The following is a 20,299-nucleotide window of genomic DNA, read 5'->3' on the forward strand; positions in this document are numbered from 1 at the left end:
GGACCGTAGTGTCTCACCTGAGCACTTCTTGCTGAGTGTCTCTGGTTGTATTTTTGGTTTCTTATGGTTTTTTTTTTTTTTGTTTGTTTGTTTGATTTGTTGAGTCAAGATTTCTCTGGCTGTCCTGGAACTCAATATTGTAGATCAGGCTGGCCTCGAACTCAGAGAGGTCCACCTGCCTCTGCCTTTGGAGTTCTGGAACTAAAGGCGCACACCACTACCACCTGGCCTCTGGTTGTGGCTTTATTTCCTGACCTGCCATTCATGCATGTGGTCTTATACTTAGTTTTAGTTTTAATTTGAGTAACATGTTATGTGTGGAGTTTTATTAGAAGTTACGCTATTCCTATAAGAAGTTCATTTTTAGCTTTCAATATTAATAACCCTATATGATGAGACTGCAAAATCTTACCCATTTTTAAGATTGCTTTTAGGTCAGTGTCTGATTTAAAAATCATGTGGTAGTATGACTACTTTTTTTTTAAGCATCACCTATATGCCCTCAAGGTAAGTAGCTTGAGGACATATAAGCAATAACATTGAAGTTTTCTGTAGTTGATCTATTCTACCTTCATATAGATTTGGATTGTAAATAATTATTCCATTGCATTTCTGAATGAAAGACTGCTGTAGCTTTAATGTAGAGCAGTTTTTAAGTTACTTTAAATAACTTGAGCATTTTAAAGCAAGTGCAACTGATTATTGTAAATGAAAAATCCTGCTTTTCTAAAGATTCCTTTTTACTGTTTGATGCTGCATATTGTAATTTACGATTTTGAAATTATATAATTAGCAAGCAAGAGGGTAATTTAGCCTAAGTGGGTAATAAACAGTATTGCCATAACTTTTAAAAGGCGGTGTGTTAAGCAGTTGTTGAAGGTGCCAGAACTGACTTTAAAAATTAGTGGTTTTTGTCTTCTAGGAAGCAAAAGCAGAGAGCTATTAGAGATCTAAGTAGGCTTGTATGTTAAAGGACAGTTCAAGAGGGTGGAGACAGGAGTTCATCTTGAGTGATAGATGGAAAGATTTGTATCTGTGCTTAATCTGTTACTCCTTCTTCATGCAGTCGCCCTTCACAATGGTGCCATTGGCCAAAGAAATTCCTTTCATGGTTTTAGCATGGGAGTGCTGACAGGTGAATCTCCTAATTTTTCCTTCCAAAAACCAAAATAAACAAAAAGAAGAAAAAGAAATAAAAAGCAGAAGAAATAAAAAAAATCTGCATTGTGACTTAGCTTTTTGAAGACATTTTTGCTAGATATAGGTATTTGCTTGCTGTCTTCTTCCCTTTGGTTTTCTTGTGGAGGATACTGGCTTCTGGTTCAGTAATTTTGCTGTGGAGGGAACACCACTCGTCTGACTTTGGATTCTGAGACTCTTGGTGACTATCTCTTCAAATATCTTTTTTTCCTGTTGCCTCTTCTGGGATCCCAATTACATAAGTTATTTGTTGGAGTTCTGTAACTCTTGGGTGTTTTCTTCTATTTCCACTGTATTTTTTCTTCTGTCTTAGTTTTAATTTCTTTTGGTATATCTTTAAGTACCTAAATTCTTTGTCCAGGTGCCTCAAGTCTCTTAATGAGCCCATTGAAGGCATGTTTTTTCTATCTAATATGTTTTATTCAACTTCTGTGTAGAAGTTTTAACTCTAAGAGTTTCCAACTAGCTCTTAAATCTCGCTGCCTGGTGACTTTGCAGACTGTCATCTGGGTCAGGTTCTGTTGATTGTTGTATCTCTCAGAAGAGGGTTTTCCAGTTTTTGAGTGTGTCTTAGTTTTTATTGTTGGATGCAAGATAGAAATGAGATACATAATCTTCACTGGCAAAGACCAGCAGTCATCCACACTACTCAAGAGTTGAGCTGAGTTTGAGTTTGGCTGTTGCTGTGGTTACCTTTGCCATACCACATTCTTCACGTTCTCTAGAGGTTGCCACTGTTGACTTGTGCTGGACATGGGACCTGATGCTGCAGGGCTGGTCTCGGGCCAGTGCTCCGTTGCCAGTTTTCAGTCATCCTGATGTTTGCCTGCATTGGGGACCCATCATGCACTTGCTCACTGCTGAGCTGTTGTTTGTGACCCAGTGCTAGGCTTATAGTGGGGATTCTGATCATGCTTGGTATACTGGGGAACTGGGAGTAGAGGCTTCCCAGCATGCCTGCCTTTCCAACCATGGTGGTCTAACTTGGCTTTTGTCTATGCTTGTTCTATGGGTAGGTGTTTCTGGTGCCTTCTGCAGTAACTGACCTCTGCTTGGAGTAGGATTCTTGGTTCGTAGACAGTCTTTTGCTTTTCCCCTGAAGGTAGACATTTTTCCTTCTCCTGTTCTCTATACTTGAGCAGCAGATTATTTTTATCTCTAGAGGGTAATAAGATTTGCTGCTCTCCCAGTGGCTGAAGGGCGGCAGACTGTGATCACCTATCTGGTCTACACCATCTATATCACCATGTGGCTTCTTTAGCCTCCTACTTTCCACCCAGGCTTTCTAGGGCACATCCAGGAGAGAACAACACCCCAGTTTCTCATTCTGTTATTTTACTCAGCTGACAGTTAACACACAGATCTGGCTTATTACTCTCCTAGATGGTGCCCATCTATGGGGATGGTGGTATCTTTTGACTGACCTTGTTACCTAAGACCTTCCAAGTTTGGAGTTTGCAATATATCTTTTAATGGGAGTAATAGTTCTTTTAGCTTTCTGTATCCTACATTCTGATTCATAGTTACTGTTTGAGAGAACATAGTTTTAAAAGTATGGCCAAGTAGATGCTACATTTAAGGGAAAATGCCATATATAAACTAAAATAAAGCTATATAAAGATGTAGGTTAGGTAGTATCTACTTTGTCTACTTGACTTTTTCCTACATTTAGTTTTCTTTATTCCTCGTCTCTCACTCACATTTTGGATAGTCTTATAAGTAGACCAAACATGCTTTTCCATGTGTGTAATCCATATGGTTTTATTTATCCACTAGTCCTTTCTAGAAATCTGGGAGGCCAGATATGACATCTCTCTTGTTCCCTCATCTAGGCTGGACCAGTGGTCCTTCCAAATAGCCAAGTCCAGGCCTTAACCTCTTAACTTTTTTGTGTGTTTTTTTGTTTTTGTTTTTTGAGACAGGGTTCTTCTGTAGCTTTTGGAGCCTGTTCTGAAACTAGCTCTTGTAGACCAGGCTGGCCTCAAACTCACAGAGATCCACCTGCCTCTGCCCTCCAAGTGCTGGTATTAAAGGCATGCGCCACCACCACCCGGCCTTTCTCTGTACTTCTGACATCATCTCACAATTGCCCATTTGCTCCAGGCTCAGTTTCCTGTATCTACCAGAGTGATGTTTTTAAAAATTGAATTTGGTTGTGTAACTTCTGTATTTAAAATATGTAGTAGATACAGATATGGCGGGGCCGTTACAGTCATGAACACACAGGAGCTATGGCTACACTACATGCAGGCATGTGTCACACACGTGTGCACACACGCACACATACAGAGAGAGAGAGAGAGAGAGAGAGAGAGAGAAGGGGGGGGAGGAAGATGGGAAGAGATAAATATGAGAATAGGGGAGTAGTTGGGAAGAAGGGAGTCAGCAGTAAAGGGGGAGGTGATAGAGGGTAGTGGGAGTGGATGTTATAATGAATTATATGCACATATAAAATTGTCCAAAATTTAAAAATTAAAAGATTTTTCAGTTGGCTGTCCAAAACCTTCCATCTTCATAGTAAAGTGCACATTGTTTAGATTCTCTGACATTCCAATCCTCCCTGTTTTGCCTCTAACACTCCTCATTTCTCAACAGTTTTTGCCTTTGGTCATACCAGTTTCTACAGTTGCATTCAGTTGTGTGATTTGAACATCATGTTTTAGAGCTGTGGTTTCTCATGCTTGGCTATACATGAAAATCACCTGGAAAACATTAGAGAACCCAGTGTCCAGTATGTGATTATTATATACAAGGCACAAGACCCCAGGAACCGCACCAACCCAGACTCCACAGCCCTCTAAGACAGTGATTCTCAGCCTTCCCAATGGTTCGACCCTTTAATACTTTTGTTGTGGTGACTCCCAACCATAAAGTTATTTTGTTGTTACTTCCTAACTATAATTTTACTACTGTTATTAATTGTAATGCAAATATCTGTGTTTTCCAATGGTCTTAGGCTACCCCTGTGAAGGACTTGTTCAACCTCAGGGGTTACGACTCACAAGTTGAAAACCACTGCTCTAAAACAAATCCTTCTGTTCTGTAAATAGTGACTTCACTAAATTTTGGGGGCTTGGTAAGCCATTTGATCCTTGTCACAGCTACTTAGTCTGCCATTGTATCGCAATAGCACCCATGGATGATCTGAGTATGCATTCTGGTGTCCATGTAGAATTTTTTATGAAATTTTCCTCTTTGGATTTTAAACAATCTTCTTTGAATGTGCAATTATTTTTAGCCATAGATTGTTCAGAGACAGCATGGAGCAGACATGACTCATAGGCTGTATTCACTTATTGGCCCGAAACTAGGGGATCTTACCAAATTATAAATGCATTGTATCCCATAGTGTAATCCGACATTACAAGATCAGAAGTTTCTGCTGTACGCAATGTAGTGGGAGCAATTTCTGTATGTTTGCATTCCCTGGATTAAAAAAACAAAAACAAAAACAACCAAACCTTACAATCACCCTATTTGAACACTAGATTATTTTAAAATATTGCAGGGACTATTTATATAAAGCTGAATATTATGAATAGTCCCTAAATGTTGTCTTTTGTAGGTGTCAGATTTTTCATCTTGAGGCATAAAGTATGTCAAATACATAGTTTTTATTAGAAAGGATAGTTACTGTTTATTTGTGTATGTGTGTATGCATGTGTGAATATACCCACATACATGTCTGTTGAGGGGAACGTATGCCTGCTTATGCGTGGGGGCCATAAGACGACACCAAGTGCCCTCCTCTATCACTGTTTTTTTGAGGGCAGACTTTCTTCCTGAACGGCGAGCGCGAGCTTATATTTTCTCAGCTAGCCTGGAAGCCAGTAAGACCTGGCCATGCTCCTGTCTGTGTCCTAGGGCTAAAGGCATATATGCCATATACCCAGCCTGCTGCATGCGTGTTGTGAGGACATGACACAGGTCTGCATGCTTGCATAGCAGGCCCTCTTAACAGCTGAGCTCTTTCCAGTCCCAGTGTGTTTCTGATGATAGGTCTTATTCTAGTACTAGAATATTTAAGTAAACATCTCTTATGTAATGGTAGCCCATGGTAGTGGTTTCCATCTGTGTTGCATGTTATGACAACTGGGAGGATTTGATGGAGATGTAATTGATTAGGTCTTACCTCCAGGGAAGAAGTTGCGCTTTAGGTAATTTCCAGGAGCAGAAAGCTTAATAGAGTATTTTATCTCCTTTGATGAACTAAAAAATGAAATAAAGCCTAATTTTTAAAAACTTTATTTTCAGTACAAATGTTCAGAAGTAATTTAGACTCTGTTCAACAGTGAAGACTCTAAAATACTGTTCCCATTATCCATCTTATCCATCTGATAACTAATGCCCGGTCTTTCATTGGTTTCTAACAAGCAGGATCAGCCAGTGTCTTCCTTTCTTTGATGTGTTTTTACTCAGTGTTTTTTAGATGCCTCAAGATTGATTTCTCATATACCATGTTTGCAGTAAGTTAAAAGCATAGTGACTTGGTAGCCAGGGCTGAGGGGTATTACAGATGGGTGCAGGGCTATTTCTTGTTTTGTTTGAAAACTGGAACAAATTATAATTCGGATCTCACAAAAAAGTAAGCAAACACATTGCAGTGATCCAGATGAAGTTAGTTTAAGATGACGATTGCAGATAGCCTATCTGTGGCAAATGACTAAGAAGGCTGAGATAAGTTTTGGATCCCCAGTTATTGGATATCCACCACTGCTGATGTTATAAGCCAGTCAAACCGAGTTAATAATTCCAGGTTTAATAAACAGAGCAAAGGACTCCTGGATGACCCTCAGGGCAGGAGAGGAAGGAATAATGTAGCAAATATGGCTACCATTTTAGTTAGCCTGTAGGTATGATCTTGAGCTGCCCCTTGGAGTGGAACTGAGCCTTGGCAGGCTTTTGGGGGGGAGGGGCTGCTGCTTGGCAAACTTTTTGAGGGGCTTGGGATGGGAGGAGTGAGACCAGAGCGTGGAATGAGGCCCCAAGCTAGGGATCCCCAACATCCCAACCTTTTTGGGTCTATATGGACACTGGTAAGGCTTCCACTTAAACACCCCAGACTCCTTGGGTATAGAAGTGCTGGTTCAAGTCTGGCTACTTCTTTTAGGCATGGGGTGATGGGGGAAGGAGAAGTTGGGAGTTGGTGGGATCACACTCCGTGGGAGGTGTAATGAAGAAGCATTTGGTTAACTGCCATTCTGGAGACCTCAGGAACCTGTTTCTTGAGGAGATGGAGAAGGCAGGTTGCTAGGAGAAAAAATAGTTATCTTCAGCCCTATGAATGGAGCTAGCCATGGGAATGGTGATAACTGCCAGGAAGAATGGAATGGAGAAGTGCCTTGGTTGTACAAAAGAAGCAAGGGTGAATGAGCAGGAGAGCAGATATGCCCTTTGTTGGGACTGTTGGAAAGCCAGGTTCTAGTTGCTGGGTGGGTGCCTGCTTGAGCCTAGAGAGGTAGTACCAGTGGTGAGGTGCCAGGAGCTGGTGCAGGTACTGGCATATTTGGAGGGCCATCTGTGGTTTGGATGTGCAAAATGAGCTTTAAAATGGGTGGGATCAAAATGGGCTCTGAAGACTGTTTTCATCAGGCCAGGTTTCTTGATACAATAGCAGAGCTTCTCCAGGAGCCTGCAAGTGTCTGTAAAACAACCGAACAGATTCACATCTTGTTGGCGTAATAAAAAGGCTATGGCTTTGGGTTAAAAGGCACCAGCAATTTTAGAAGATAACCAGAGGAAATTTAAAACTCTGAACCTCCGAAATTCTATCTGAAACCTATTAATTTGGGGCTTTGGAACCTATGAACAAAGCACACCTGTCTGTACTTTTAACAGGAAACTTAACCTATGAGTTACCAGGGTGCTTGTAGCCTTGGAGTTGGGGGGGGGGCACTGTTAAACTGGTACCCTAGTCATCAACACCACAAAATCTGAGAGGAATAAATTTGAGCAGAAGTGACAGCTTTCCAGCTACCTAGGCATCAATCCCAGGTCTCTCTGTGGCCTTTGGCAAACCCAAGTCTCAGAAGCAATACTTGCCTTTAACTGCTAAGCCCAGGAGGCCTGACAGACTTTTCTGTGGAGTAGGGATTGATCTCCCTGTCTTGGCAGGATGGGATGATCGATCCCCCTGTCCTGTTGTCCAGTCCAGGCAGGGTCTAGGCAGCGGAGGGGGTAAAAGGCAGTTTTCTTTCACTATGTGGCTGGCTTTGCCACATTTAAAGCAAGCCTCCAGGTGAAATTGGAAGTTCTTCTGCAGCCATTCGTCTTCTTGGAGGAGATACAGGATGCTGCTAGGAGCTGGCATGCCCCTCTATCGTAAGAAGCTTTTTTTGTTAAATGACATACTCCCAAATCTGTAAAGGTGCTTGAGGATCAGGGTATCATTGTCTGTTAGGTATATCTAAGTTAAGCCTATTTTTAGACTTAACTTTGAGAGCATATAAATTAAATCTGGACGTACAGTTTACCCAGTCAGTTACAGCTTACCAATGTTAGTAAAAGCGAAAAGAGCAGAAGGAATGCTTGAGTCTCTGGTTTTCAGCTGTGGTCCTGAGACCTAGAGCATAATCCTAATTTGTAGAAGGTAGAACCAAGTTATAACATTATAAACAATTTAGTGTTTTAAATCAGTATCAAGGGATTTACTTTTAGGTTACAAAATCTGGCTGCCAGCAAGATTCATCCCTGTACATGAATGTAGAGGGGTACCTTTTAATATTTCAGTGAACCAGCATTATTTTAAACCATATCTTTTATAAACCTTGTTTTTAGGGTAGGACAGAAATTATACAGAAATATATCCTAACCCAAGGTATATTGGAGACCTAATGTCTCCTTGGTAGGACTAGTGCATGTGGTCACCCTTAATAAATATGGCAGTGAACTCTCTCTTTAGCTTAACCCAAATGGTGGCTGTCCACATGGTCACCCTTAGTAAAGATGGTGGTGAAGTCATATGACCTCTGTCTCTGACCTTAGTTAGAATGGCGCGTGCCCACATGTTGTAAGGTATTGGCAAACCATGGGGTGTTTCCCAGAGCATTTTCAGTCAGGAGTCATAAGCCTTTAAGATTTTAAAATAAGTACATATACACACACAGGCATAAAACAAGCATACTGTGGCCACATTATTCAAAACACATACACACAGAATAGCCGGTTCATTCCAACAGAAAGGTGAGCAAAACTTTTCCTAGGAAACTGTCAGCTGACTGACTTAAAAATCTGAAAATAAGAGTTAACACTGTAAATCAGCATAGGAAAGCAGAGTAAAGACAGTTCTTAGCCATAGCAGGTGGCTGGGCCTCAGTGCTGGGCTCAGAGTAGCAGTGCCTCATGCACAGAGCCCGGGGAAGGTAGTACCGCAGAAGGAAACTGAGTAGGCAGGAACAAACAAGGAGAGTGGGCTTGGTATAGGTGGAGCGGGCATGGTACTGTGGACCAGCAGGCAGAACAGGCAGAGGGTACAGATTCGTCACAGAAAGACTCATTGCATGGCCAAACCAAATGCCAAGGAAGCCTATTGGGTAAAGTCAAAGTGTGTACCTTTTGGTGGGCTCTGCCAAAGGTATGCCAATAAGAGAGCATAGGAGGAACAAGAAGTTTATTGAGGATGGGGAAAAGGAGCAAAGGGCCATTTTGGAGGTAAGACAGGAAAGCAGATGAACAGGGAATAAGGAGATTGGGGAGGGAAGGGCTTGAGAATGAATCAATGGCATCACAGCACAGGACAGGGGAAAGAGCACGGGAACCGGGACTGACAAGGGCAGATGGCAGAGGGGCAGGAGCCATGTGGAGGACACAGCTGACTGCAGTTTAAGCTGTTGGGGGAGAGGGAGTGAACAGCCATGTGCTGGGCATGAATCCCAGCATGGCTGGACCAAACACCAGGGAAGCAGGCAAACTAGAGTGAGCATCCAAGAAAGCAACAAGTCAGGGAAACTGGGAGAGCAGTTGGATGGAAGCATGAAATACAGGCAGGCAGAGAACCAAGGAGATTGCCCACACACGGGAACTGTGAGCAGGGAGAAAGGGCAGAGACAGAGACAGCCGGAGGAAAGGGGGCAGGGATGCAGTACTCATGAACCTAGGGTAGCACAAACCAACGTACAGTGAGATAGCCCCAGTTTGGATAAATTTCATGCCAGAGACTATGGTGGGGCAGCGCCAAGACAGCCTGAGGCAAAAATGGTAGGAGGTTTGGGGTATCCCTGTGTGGGACATCTCCCTGACAAGGAATCTCTAGAGGCAGGGACTATCCCTACCCTGGAACAGGCCAGTCGCCTGGCACTGCAGTGACTTGGAAAGAGAACTGAAAGGCAGAAGGGATCCTAGATCTCTTAGAGGCCGTTGGTTTTAAATTGGGTAACTCACCAAGCAACTCTGTCCAATGGCAGTAAAAGGAGAGTGGTTTTCTACAGCCATAAAGTCACTGCCAGACAATTCAACTCTACTCGGATTGATAAGTTTTGAATCCCCAGTTATTGGTTATTGACTAACCTGCCTCCCTGTTCAGCTGTATATAATAAGCATGCTATTCTTCTGGGGTGCTGTGGCTTCTCCATCACAGAGACTGGCCTACCCAATACCAGCTTTTCTGTGTGTCTGTGTTTGTCTTTTCTCTTTCTTTCCTGGCTCTAGTTAGATTAATCCTTGCAGGAAAGGCCCAAGATCACAAGAGGATGTCATAATATGTTGGACTTGCATTTGTCCAAAATATGTGATGTACTCAAAGAAGATGTAGTGCTTTCTGTTCCATTGTACTACACATCGTATCAGAGCAGATCTTTGTTAACTAATATAGTGGTTTTAGTACAAATACTCAGAGCTGACTTTTCCGACTGAATATGTTCTAGAAATACGTTGTGAAAAGGCTGAGAGTCCCCTCATGGCATCGTTCTTCCCTAGGGCTGTAGGCACCTGCTATTAAAGTCCTTCAGTTCTCTTCATTTGAGCAAATTATAGTTTTCCTGTGATTGCTGCTGGGGAGTGGGTTCTCAGACAGACTTGCTTGCCCAAAAGGGCATGTTGAAATGTCAAGAAATTAAAAACAATGGCAGTAGCTTTTAACCTATATAAATATTAGCAACAGAGGTCAGTGTTTTCTAAGATGAATAGTGTAGTGTAGTTCAGAGAGGGTAACAAGGAACCATGAAAATAAACTTAACTTTGGGGTGGTTGTTCAGAATTAGCTTGGCAGATGACTCTGGGCTGGTTCTCAGGAGCTCTTGAGGTTGTATTTTAGTTTATTAATCTTTTGCTATCTTAGATCTTTGTAAAATGTTGAGCTTGAAATTCCCCTTTCCATGTTAACTACATTTATTATGTAGAGGTAACTTAGTCAGTGGGTAAATAATCCCATTTTTATGTTAGATATGTGTTAGCTATAGTCAAGAATTATTTCCTTGTGTATTATAAGGACTTGGAAGAGGCCTTTAGGGGAAGTAAATGGATTCAGCTTTCCTAAGTGGATGGGGAATACAGGGTTTTGTTGACTTCTATTACTGAACTGTTTGTGACCACCATGAGACCGTGCTTGCCCAAGTAGGATGTGGAAGGCACCTCCCAATGACACTAACCCCCTTCCGTACATTCTCACTGCTAGGTTCACTTTGAGAACATCTATCCTTTAATATACGAATATCTATTGAGATAGTTAAACTTTTGAATTCTTAATGCAACTTATTCTAATTGAAGCTGTTTGTTCTGAGATGACCATAGAATGAAAGCACGATTTTCCTGAGAGTTAAAGAGAAAAACCTTTTAAAAAGACAAGCTTTATCTATTTTTCCTTAATTATCAGTGTCTTTGCCTTTTGTTAGGAAATATGTGTGGTATTTTAGCACACATCATAAAATACATCAGATGTCTCTTGATGTATTTGATGAATTGGAACAAATTCAAGTTTTTCTGAGTCCATTCTTTGTGTGTGGCAGGAGAAAGTACATATTCTCACTTTTGCCTTCTGTATTTCTTCCCTTCTTTTCCTCATGATTAAGCTTTTCATTCTGAGATAATTACACAGCAGTGGTAGGAAATAGTACACAGGAGAGCTGGTTAACCCTTTCTGTAGCTGGCCATAGTGGGTCGAAGCCGAGTTCCTGATACTGATTCAGTCTGCCAGCTGTACTCAGCTTCCTCCAGAATTGTGTGTGTGCTTGCTCCCATTTGTGCATGTGTTCTCTGTGTATGTGCGTGTTTAGTGGTGGTTGTCTTTATCACTCTGTGTTTACTGACTCGCCATGAAGAGCAGCTCCATTGCCATAGATATGTCTTATGCTGTCCTTTTGTACCTTTCTTCCATTTTCCAGATAGGTTTTTTGTTTTTAACTTTTTTTGTCATTTATTGTCTCGACCTAAGAATAACTTAAAAATTTATATCCATGCTTTATACATTTTAGCTTATTTATCTCTTAAAATAATAGTTTAAAAAATGAACATATGATGAAACCCATGAATTGTTTCCTCTACCCTCACAGGGAAGACTCTGTGACCAATGTAATGGGCAGTTCTTCAGGGAATCAACTAGGTGTTCTATAATTTAGTTCAGTTCTGACATTCCACCTGAGTTAGCACCCGATCTCTCAAATGAAGGGCTCAGCGCCACAGGACTGGCTCACTCCAGACGCTAGTCCAAGTCTGTATTTTCCTCACACTGGATGTTTTAGGAAGCCCCATCTGAGAGGTCACATGTTACTCAGGAAATTAGTGTCTTCTCTTTGGGCTTGTAGTCTTGTGAATAAGAATTTAAGAACAAGCTCAGAAAGCAGCTCCAAGATAATTTTATTAGAATTTTTTTTTTTAAACAAAATAGTAGGGCAGCAAGCTGGAAATCTTAACAGCTGTCAGGAGGAAGGAGATGGAGAATTAGAAGAGAAGAAATCATTCTGTTTGAGTTAGGTATTGGGGTTAGCAAGCAGACACATGGCAGACAAGAAGCCTATGACAAGGGGCAGGGTGTATGTCTTCAGGGGACAAGGAAAGAAGCCCAGAGTGTTAAAGGAAGCCTTCCCAGGCTCTGGCCAGTATCTGGAGGGAAGCATGAGGTGCAAAGCAGGAAAATTGTAAGTTAGTAGGCAGTGAACAGTTCATTTCTTGTCTTTGGCTGGAAGCAGAAGTCATCTTTGGTTCTCTGGCCAGGAATGCCAAGAGGAGCTCTAGCTTCTTCTCTCCTCGTGAGTGACACTTTCAGCTGTGCTTGAGCAGGTGATTCAGAAAGTAAGAAGTCTTAGCTGCCTGCTAGTGCCTCTGCTCCAAGAGTGGGAGGTTTCTAGGAAAGAAAGGTACAAAGGTGATAGTTACTCCTTCTATCTCTTTTATATGGGTAAACGAGCCTTCTTGGAGGATGGCCACTGGCCAGGTAATTGACAGGCCTAGCTGGATTAACTCTTAAAGGAGGCAACACCACTATCTAATATTCTAACCTTCGGAACAGATCAGAATGACATGTTTCTACCCAGGGCCAGAATAGATTCTTTATGGAGTTTATCCTCAGTGGCCTTTAAGGTTCCTGTAATATTTCTCCTTCAAGAATGGGGACTTAAAACCGTTTAGGAGATAGGCTGAAATTGAGGAATAGATATACATTATTTTCACCAAGAAAAGTTTTCCATTCGCAATGTACATCTCTCTTTTGGGCTGGTTTCCACTCCTGGATGCAGATCTCTTTGGCGGTTATCTCCTGACTCTGGCATCTCTAACATCTTGGGATCGCTACCACACCCCAGGCTTCACAGGGCTCACAGTCTACACGGTGACCTCTCAGAGGCTCTGAACCTGCTACATGCTACCTGGCCTCAAGTTCTGAGATGTCTAATCTTGGTTCTCAACTTGACTGAATCTAGAGTAACTAAAACCACACAGCTGGATGTACCTGTGAAGGATTTTTTTTTTTTTTGATTGGACCATTTGATATAGAAGATCCACCCTAAGTCTAAATCATTTGAAGTTGGAAAACCCACACTAAATCTAGGCCACAGCTTTTGGTGGCTTCCCACATAAAATGAGATTGAAGACGGGAACTTTTGTTTTTACATGCTTCTTGTCACTCTTACTAGCAAGTCCATCTCTCCTGCTGCTGAGGCATCCCTTTGCTGTGTGAGACCCTACTTTGGGATTCCAGTGTAGACCAAAACAATCAGCTCTCTAGGACTTTGAGACTCCAGCTCCAGCCTGGGACTACTGAGACATGTTTGTATAGATTCATTCTATCAGTTTGTTCCCCTTGAGAACCCTGACAAATACAGCAGCTCTCTGAAACTGTGAAGGAAGAACCCATGACCTCCTTTACCTTGCATCTTTCATACCCCAAAACCAGACCAAGTGGATGATGCTGCTAAGCTCAGCTGCCAGAGTGAAATGGATCCTAGCCCTTCCCTTAGCCCATAGTTGTAGATGCTTCTATATGTTGACGGTGTGGATGAACTTGGCTAAGTGTTTTCTGGGAACAGAACCCCTTAGGCTTTCTTCTGTCACATGGTGTATGTTTGTAGGGTGAGGCCTTGCCCTCAGAGCACCCTTCATCCCAGTGCAGAGCACAAAGCTTCCTTCCCTTTAGTGATGTCTGTCTCCTTAACAGTCACAGCCTCTTTCTCAGCACAGGGCCCTACTGCCGTCTTCTGCTTCCTACCACTCTTTCCCTCCAAGCTGCACATTTTCTCTCTCTGCCCTGCAAGTTGCTTCTCTTCCTGGGAGACCTGCATCAGAGTAGTCAGTAATAACCATACCATAGATCTAGGGCTGTGCTGCCAGATATTCCCGCTGCCTAGTAAATTAGTCCGTTACTCTTTATTCTCTCCTCAAAGAGGTTCTCAGGGCATGAGCAGAATATAGCCAGATTCTTTGTCAAATACCGCATGAATGGCCTGTATCCAATCCTCCTCTTCCTCATAATCCAAGCCTCCACTGTTCACATTTCTTTCAGCATTATAGCCTTTTAAATTTGGCTTCCAACATTGAGCAACTTTTCCAGCCTAAAATTCTAGACAAAAAGTAACACAGACATCCTACTTTCCTTGTTACTAAATTCTGTTCTTGTTTCATTCTGTTGCTGTGACAAAAACCATGATCAACAGCATGTGAGGGGAGAAAAGCTCTTGTTTACACTTCTAGATCACAGTCCACCATTGTGCTCATCCTCAGCTGTCTCCCTCCCTCCCTTCTTTCCTAATTACCAAAACATTTGTCCCTTTCTCTTTGCTTACATTTTGTTACATGTAATTTTGTTACATATATAACAATGTATAACCTGCTGAGTCCACTTAGTTTTGTCTGTATATGTTCTAAGGGCCGAGCACTTGGTGTTGGATAACCCATTAAGAAGCTAATCTCGCAAGGATGGCTTTCCCTCCCTCAGCAGTCATTCATCAGCTATAGCTCTTCATCTAGGGTTGGGGCTTTGTAAGACTTGCCTCATCCACTTTGGCATGCTAACTCGTAAGCTAGCTTTCTTAAAGTTTATTTATTTTTATTTTATGAATGTGAGTATTTTGCTTACACATATATGTGTGTGTGCCAGGTGCCCATGGATGCCAGAAAAGGGCTTTGGATCCCCTGAAGTTTAAGACAGTTGTGAGCTATCTTGTGGATGCTGGGAAGTGAACTTTGCTCTTAACTGGTAGGCCATTTCTCCAGCCCCCAGCTAGCTTTCTTATAGAGTCTAGGTATGCTGCCACAAACAGTGGGCTGTGCCCTCTTACAGCAATCATCGATCAAGACAGTTCCTCAGAAACAGGACATCTGATCTGGGCAATTCTTCAATTGAGGTTCCTTTTTTACCAGGTCTCTCTGGGTTTTGTCACATTGACAATAAAAACTAACCAACACAGATACATACGGAGACATGGCATTGGATCGTATGGTGATTCTGTTCTTAGAGTTTTGAGGAACTGCCATACTGTTTTTCATGGTAATTGTGTCATTACAAATGTCCACTGTGATGTTTGGATAAATAGGGCTTACTTTAAAAAATGTGTCTCTCTGTAGTGACCTGACAGAAAATACAAGTAGCACAGACAGCAGAGGAGGTCCTTCCTCGTAGGATGTTTGCGTCCCAAAGAGCACCCTCTCGAGGGTGACTAAACATGGTAGACAGCTTCTCAGAAGCAATTTTCTCTGAATTACTTCACATGAAACAAATGTGTTATTACAGAGAAACTGGGGTGTTAGCTTCTATTTTAGGATAGGAATGTGACATACCTCAGAAGTCACTGAAATATTAGACTTGGGGGCCTCTTGTCTTTGATGGGTCTACTTTCTTTCTATCCTGTAACTTGCACTATACAAGGAGGAAATAGTTTTAACTTCAGTTACCCAAAGATGGAGGAGAGTCAGCGCATCCCAATCAAGTATTCCAGGGAAAGGGAAGAATTGGCCTCACCTGTAGCAGCTGCTGCCTCTATTGAATGTGCCTCTTGGATGTGGCCAGGGAGATGGAGTTACACAAGCACAGGGCATCAGCGGTATGAGAGACAGTAGGGTGTGCTCTGTCCCTGTGGTGTATTAAGACAACAGTGAACAGCCCATTGGGAGCATTTGAAGAAAGCATAAAGGATTGTGAAAGTCCTGGCTAAGATTAAAGTGACAGGAGACGAGCTGATGGATTGCTTTCTAAATGGGATATGGAAAGGAAATGTCAGTGTGGCCATTACCTTCTGAGATCATGAAGGAGTTCTTCCCCATCAGGCATTAGCAGTAATGATAATCACAGACAGCAGGCTAGACCTTTTTATATGCAGATCTCACTGAGGCTTCTCCCCAGGCCTGGCTGCTCACTGTTTGCTAATGGGCTCTCTCACCTGTATTTCTGCAGCAGAACTAACACTGTTCTTTCCTTTCAGAGATGTGGTACTGGATCTTCCTCTGGGCTCTCTTCTCCTCTCTGTTCGTCCACGGTGCTGCAGGCGTGCTGATGTTTGTGATGCTGCAGAGGCACAGGCAGGGCAGAGTGATCTCTGTCATTGCTGTCAGCATCGGCTTTCTGGCTTCTGTAACTGGAGCAATGATTACTAGTAAGTTGGCTTGTTATATTTAAGGACCTAATTTTATGTGCAGTTACTGATTTCGTTAGTACTGTCCTTGTTGTAAAGGAGGCTTTATCTTTCATGTAGATTACTCCCCAGCACTATACAACCAGAGCCTCGACCACAAAGAATTCACTTATCACCAGACAGGTGGCTGCATCTCACTGTGAATATTTGCTCTGCGGGAATTCATGGGGAATGGACTGGCAAGGGGCATGGGTTCAGTCTGAAAGTGTTTATAAAAAAAGTAGTTTCTGCTTTAAAGACACCTACTGTTTACCAAGAAAGGAAGGTAGCCACTAAAATACATCAGTAACAGTTGTCATTTAAGAACATGAAAATACTGCCTTTGAGTCTGTAGGGCCATTTGCCCGTGACGACATATAATCGCATTTCTTCCTGTACCACATGTTATGACAAAACTTCGCTGCCTCGGGAAATGTACAAGTTTTCTGCTGAACTATCTCTCTTACATATATCCTGGTTTTATTCCTCTGGCTGTCCCCTAGCACTGAACTTGGCCCTGCTCCACCCTGCTCTTCAGAGAGTTCTGGTTTCTAGGGTTGCTGGCAGAGCAGAACCTCCTTCCCTCCTGGGAGCCCCACAGCTGCTTTCTTACTAGGTTGTGCTTACAGGTGGTCACTTCTCCGCTGCTTTTGAGGTATATACTGACATAGCACCCTCTTCTGACTTCTACCTGCTGGGGTAGCTCACTGCTGCACTGCGTCTGTTTCGGGACTCTCCCCCCACAGGGGACTTCTGAAAGTCGTCCTGGCCCCAGTATGATGAGAAAGGCCTTATCTTCATAGTAAAGGTCTCCTTCCTTCACCTGCTCCAGAGTGATGACCACGTCTTGTTTGAAGAGGGGAGTGGTCTCCCTGTGTCTAACTACGTCTCCTGACCTCAGGACGGTATCAGAGCACCTGTGGGAAATAGTGAATGTCCGTCTGTCAGTCTCTCTCTCCTTTTTAATCTCTTCTTTACTGTTTGGTTTCCTGGGTTGGCTTATCTGGGGATGTTGTGTGACTTGATGCTGTGGTATCTTGTCAGGTCCAGCTGCTGGGGTCGTAGGAGAGAGTTGTCTGGGAAAGCTGGCGTGAGTGCTAAAGGATCTCCAGATGCCAGCCGGAGAGAACACATGGATATTTATATTTTTCTTTTTAAGAGATTCATATTGGTGTTTTGCCTGCCTGTACATCTGTGTACTGTGTACATGCAGTACATACAGAGGCCAGAAGAGGGCATTGAATTCTCTAGAACTGGAGTTCCAGGAGGTTGTTAGTTGCCATGTGGGTGCTGGGGACTGAACCCAGGTCTGCAGGAGCAGAACAGTAAGTGCTCTGAAGCTCTGAGCCAACTCCAGGCCACAAGAAGATATTTTAAAGGGCAAAGCTCTTCAGTTAGATAGTTTGTTCTGTAACTGTATGCAGAGTATTTGAAAAGAAACGAAACTCTGAGAGAGCAGGCTTTCACCGCCACACCCACTAATAACACTACCTAGAGAGTAAATTCTCAATACTGTTGTCTGGGTGATGGAGTGAAAGCGAAGAAGAAAGAAGTATGTGGGGAGAGTCAAGAAGGCACACACACACACACACACACACACACACACACACGGGTCGTCCTTGAAACAAGAATGCCCCTTTTATTGTGTTCAAGGGCAGCTTATATAGGGTTCTTCTTGACTAATGACTACACCCTAGTTCTCGGGATTTTTCAGCTGCAAGCCCACCAGAAACCACTCCCCTATCATCATTAACTCATGAGGGTCTGGTGCCCAGAGCAGCTGCAAAGCACAGGAAAACAAACTGTTGAAAATTCAGGGTCTGAGGGTCTGCAGTCCCCAACAAAGGAGAATAAAGAGGAAGGAAGAAGAATTAAGAGGTACAAGTAAAGTCAGTATTTGTGTCAGGGTCTGTGCTAAGTGATGGCTGTGTGCTGTTCACTGACTGACACTTAAGGAGACAAGAAAGGACAACCACTGGGCTACTGTTGTAGCTGAAACTATAAACAGAGGAGGGAGAAGCAGTTTGCTCAGATGTTGTAAACACTGTGCTTTTGTCTATGTCATTGTAGGATTCTGAAGGGTGTGTGGGAAATTTAATTCTACTTCCGTTTATGTCTAATACGGGTATATACATGGAACCTACTTTCAGTTCCATCACAAATATAGTAAGCTCATGTTTTTTTTTTCTTTCTTGTGGGGTGTTTTGTTGTTGTTTTGTTTTTTTGTTTTTGTTTTTTGAGACAGGATTTCTTTGTGTAGCCCTGAATGTCCTGGAACTCACTGTGTGGACCAGGCTGGCTCACAGAGATCCACCTGCCTCTGTCTTCGAGTGCTGGGATTAAAGGTGGCGCCAGCACCATCCAACAAGTTAGTAATTTTTAAAAACTGCAATGAAATGTTTTGAAATCTTTGAAAATGTAAGTCTGCCACAATTTCAGATAAAAATTTGGTTCTTAGGTTAGCAAGAATAAACAGAAATGTTTTTGTTACTTATTCTTTTGGCTTGCAACCATGAATTAAGTAGCTAGACTATTTAACTGTGTATCTTTTTTTTTTTTTGGTATATGGGTGTTCTGACTTCATGTGTGTCTGTGCACTACATATGTGCAGTGTTCTTAGAGGCTAGAAGAGAATGTTGGATCCCCTGGAATTGGACTTACAGGTGATGCTTGTGAGCCACTATGTAGGTTGAGCCTCCATGGAGGTGCTAAGAATCAAACCCAGGAGGAGCAGCCAATGCTTTTAACCACCTAGTCATCTCTCCAGCCCCTCTATGTCTTTTCATAATGTAGTTTGTTGGTGGCTTATATATAACTATATATTAAACCTAACAGTTGCTGTATATCATCAGTGAGATGCTGATGTGATAAATATTGGCATATATCCATTGTGTTTATTACTTAGATTTTACTTCCAAGACAAAGTGATGTGTTGCTGGATATCTTAGTTATTTTTCTCATGCTGGCTAGTATTGATATTATCAGATTTGATTTAAACCAAAAAAAAAAAAAGTGTGGGCTAGGGTGATGTTAGGGAAGTGACTCAATGGTATGAGTACTTGCTGTGTAAATGTGAGGACCTCAGTTGGTGCCCCAGCTTCCACTCAAAACCCCGGGTGTGGCCATGCAAGCCTGTAGACCCAGTACTGGTGAGAGTTGGAGGTTAGGGGTTCACTGACCCTTGCTTAGAAAGTCTAGCTGCACAGTGATGAGCTTCAGGTCCAGTTCAGTGTCTCAAGGGAGTAAGATAGAGTGACAGTAGAGGATGCCCAGGATGCCGGCCTCCTCATTTCACCTCTGCATAGGAGCAAACACAGCCTACTCACCCCCTACATACATAAAGGGTTTGCTTTTGTTTTCTTTGTTTTGTTTTTGTTTGTTTTGAGACAGGGTTTGTCTTTGTAGCCCTGGCAGTTTTGGAACTCTCTCTGTTGATCAGGTTGGCCTTGAACTCAAAGACTTGCCTGCCTCTGCCTCTGTTGCTGGAGTGCTGGGATTAAAGGCGTGCGCCACCATGCCTCATTACAAATAAAATTTTAAGAATAAAAAGATGAGTCTATGTAGTGACCAATTCTAGCTGGCTAATCTTTTATAAACATTTTAGCCAATAAACATTTTAGCCAATCTAAAGGTGTAGGGTGACATCTTTTTATTGATTTGATGTGTATTTCTCTGTATACCGATGAGTCTCAGCATCTCTTCCGTCACTCACTGCACAGTTTCCCCTCTACATATGGCTTTGATTCTGTGCTTTTCTTTGGATGCACCTGTTCCCTTCTTACTCCATTCCACATGCTTCTCATATGTTGGTCTGTATGGAGCTTGACGGATGCCTTTTCCTAGGCTCTTACCACTTCCCTTCATCCAGTGAGTTTATCGAGTTGAAATGTTTAAATAGCAATGTAATCAACTTACGTTTTTTCCCCCCATTTATGGTTATAATTTGGGGCTTTTAAGAAATTCTATCTCACACCAAAATAAAAAGACATTTTGATATATAGTCTTTATTTTATACCTTTATCTATTATAGTAAGATCTTTAATTCATCTAGAGCAGAAGTCAGCAAA

At 42.4% G+C, this 20,299-nt stretch overlaps 1 protein-coding gene across 1 annotated transcript in view; it reads left to right on the plus strand.

Moving 5' to 3' along the window:
• Tmem170b (transmembrane protein 170B) overlaps positions 1-20,299 on the plus strand; it is a 37,989-nt gene that overhangs the window by 9,052 nt on the left and 8,638 nt on the right. Inside the window, exon 2 of the mRNA XM_057787443.1 lies at positions 16,044-16,214. Within this exon, the coding sequence (XP_057643426.1) occupies positions 16,044-16,214 (171 nt within the window). The remainder of the gene's footprint in view (positions 1-16,043; positions 16,215-20,299) is intronic.

This window comes from Chionomys nivalis, chromosome 13, assembly GCF_950005125.1.
Source record: "Chionomys nivalis chromosome 13, mChiNiv1.1, whole genome shotgun sequence".
NCBI classification, from domain to species: Eukaryota; Metazoa; Chordata; class Mammalia; order Rodentia; family Cricetidae; genus Chionomys; species Chionomys nivalis.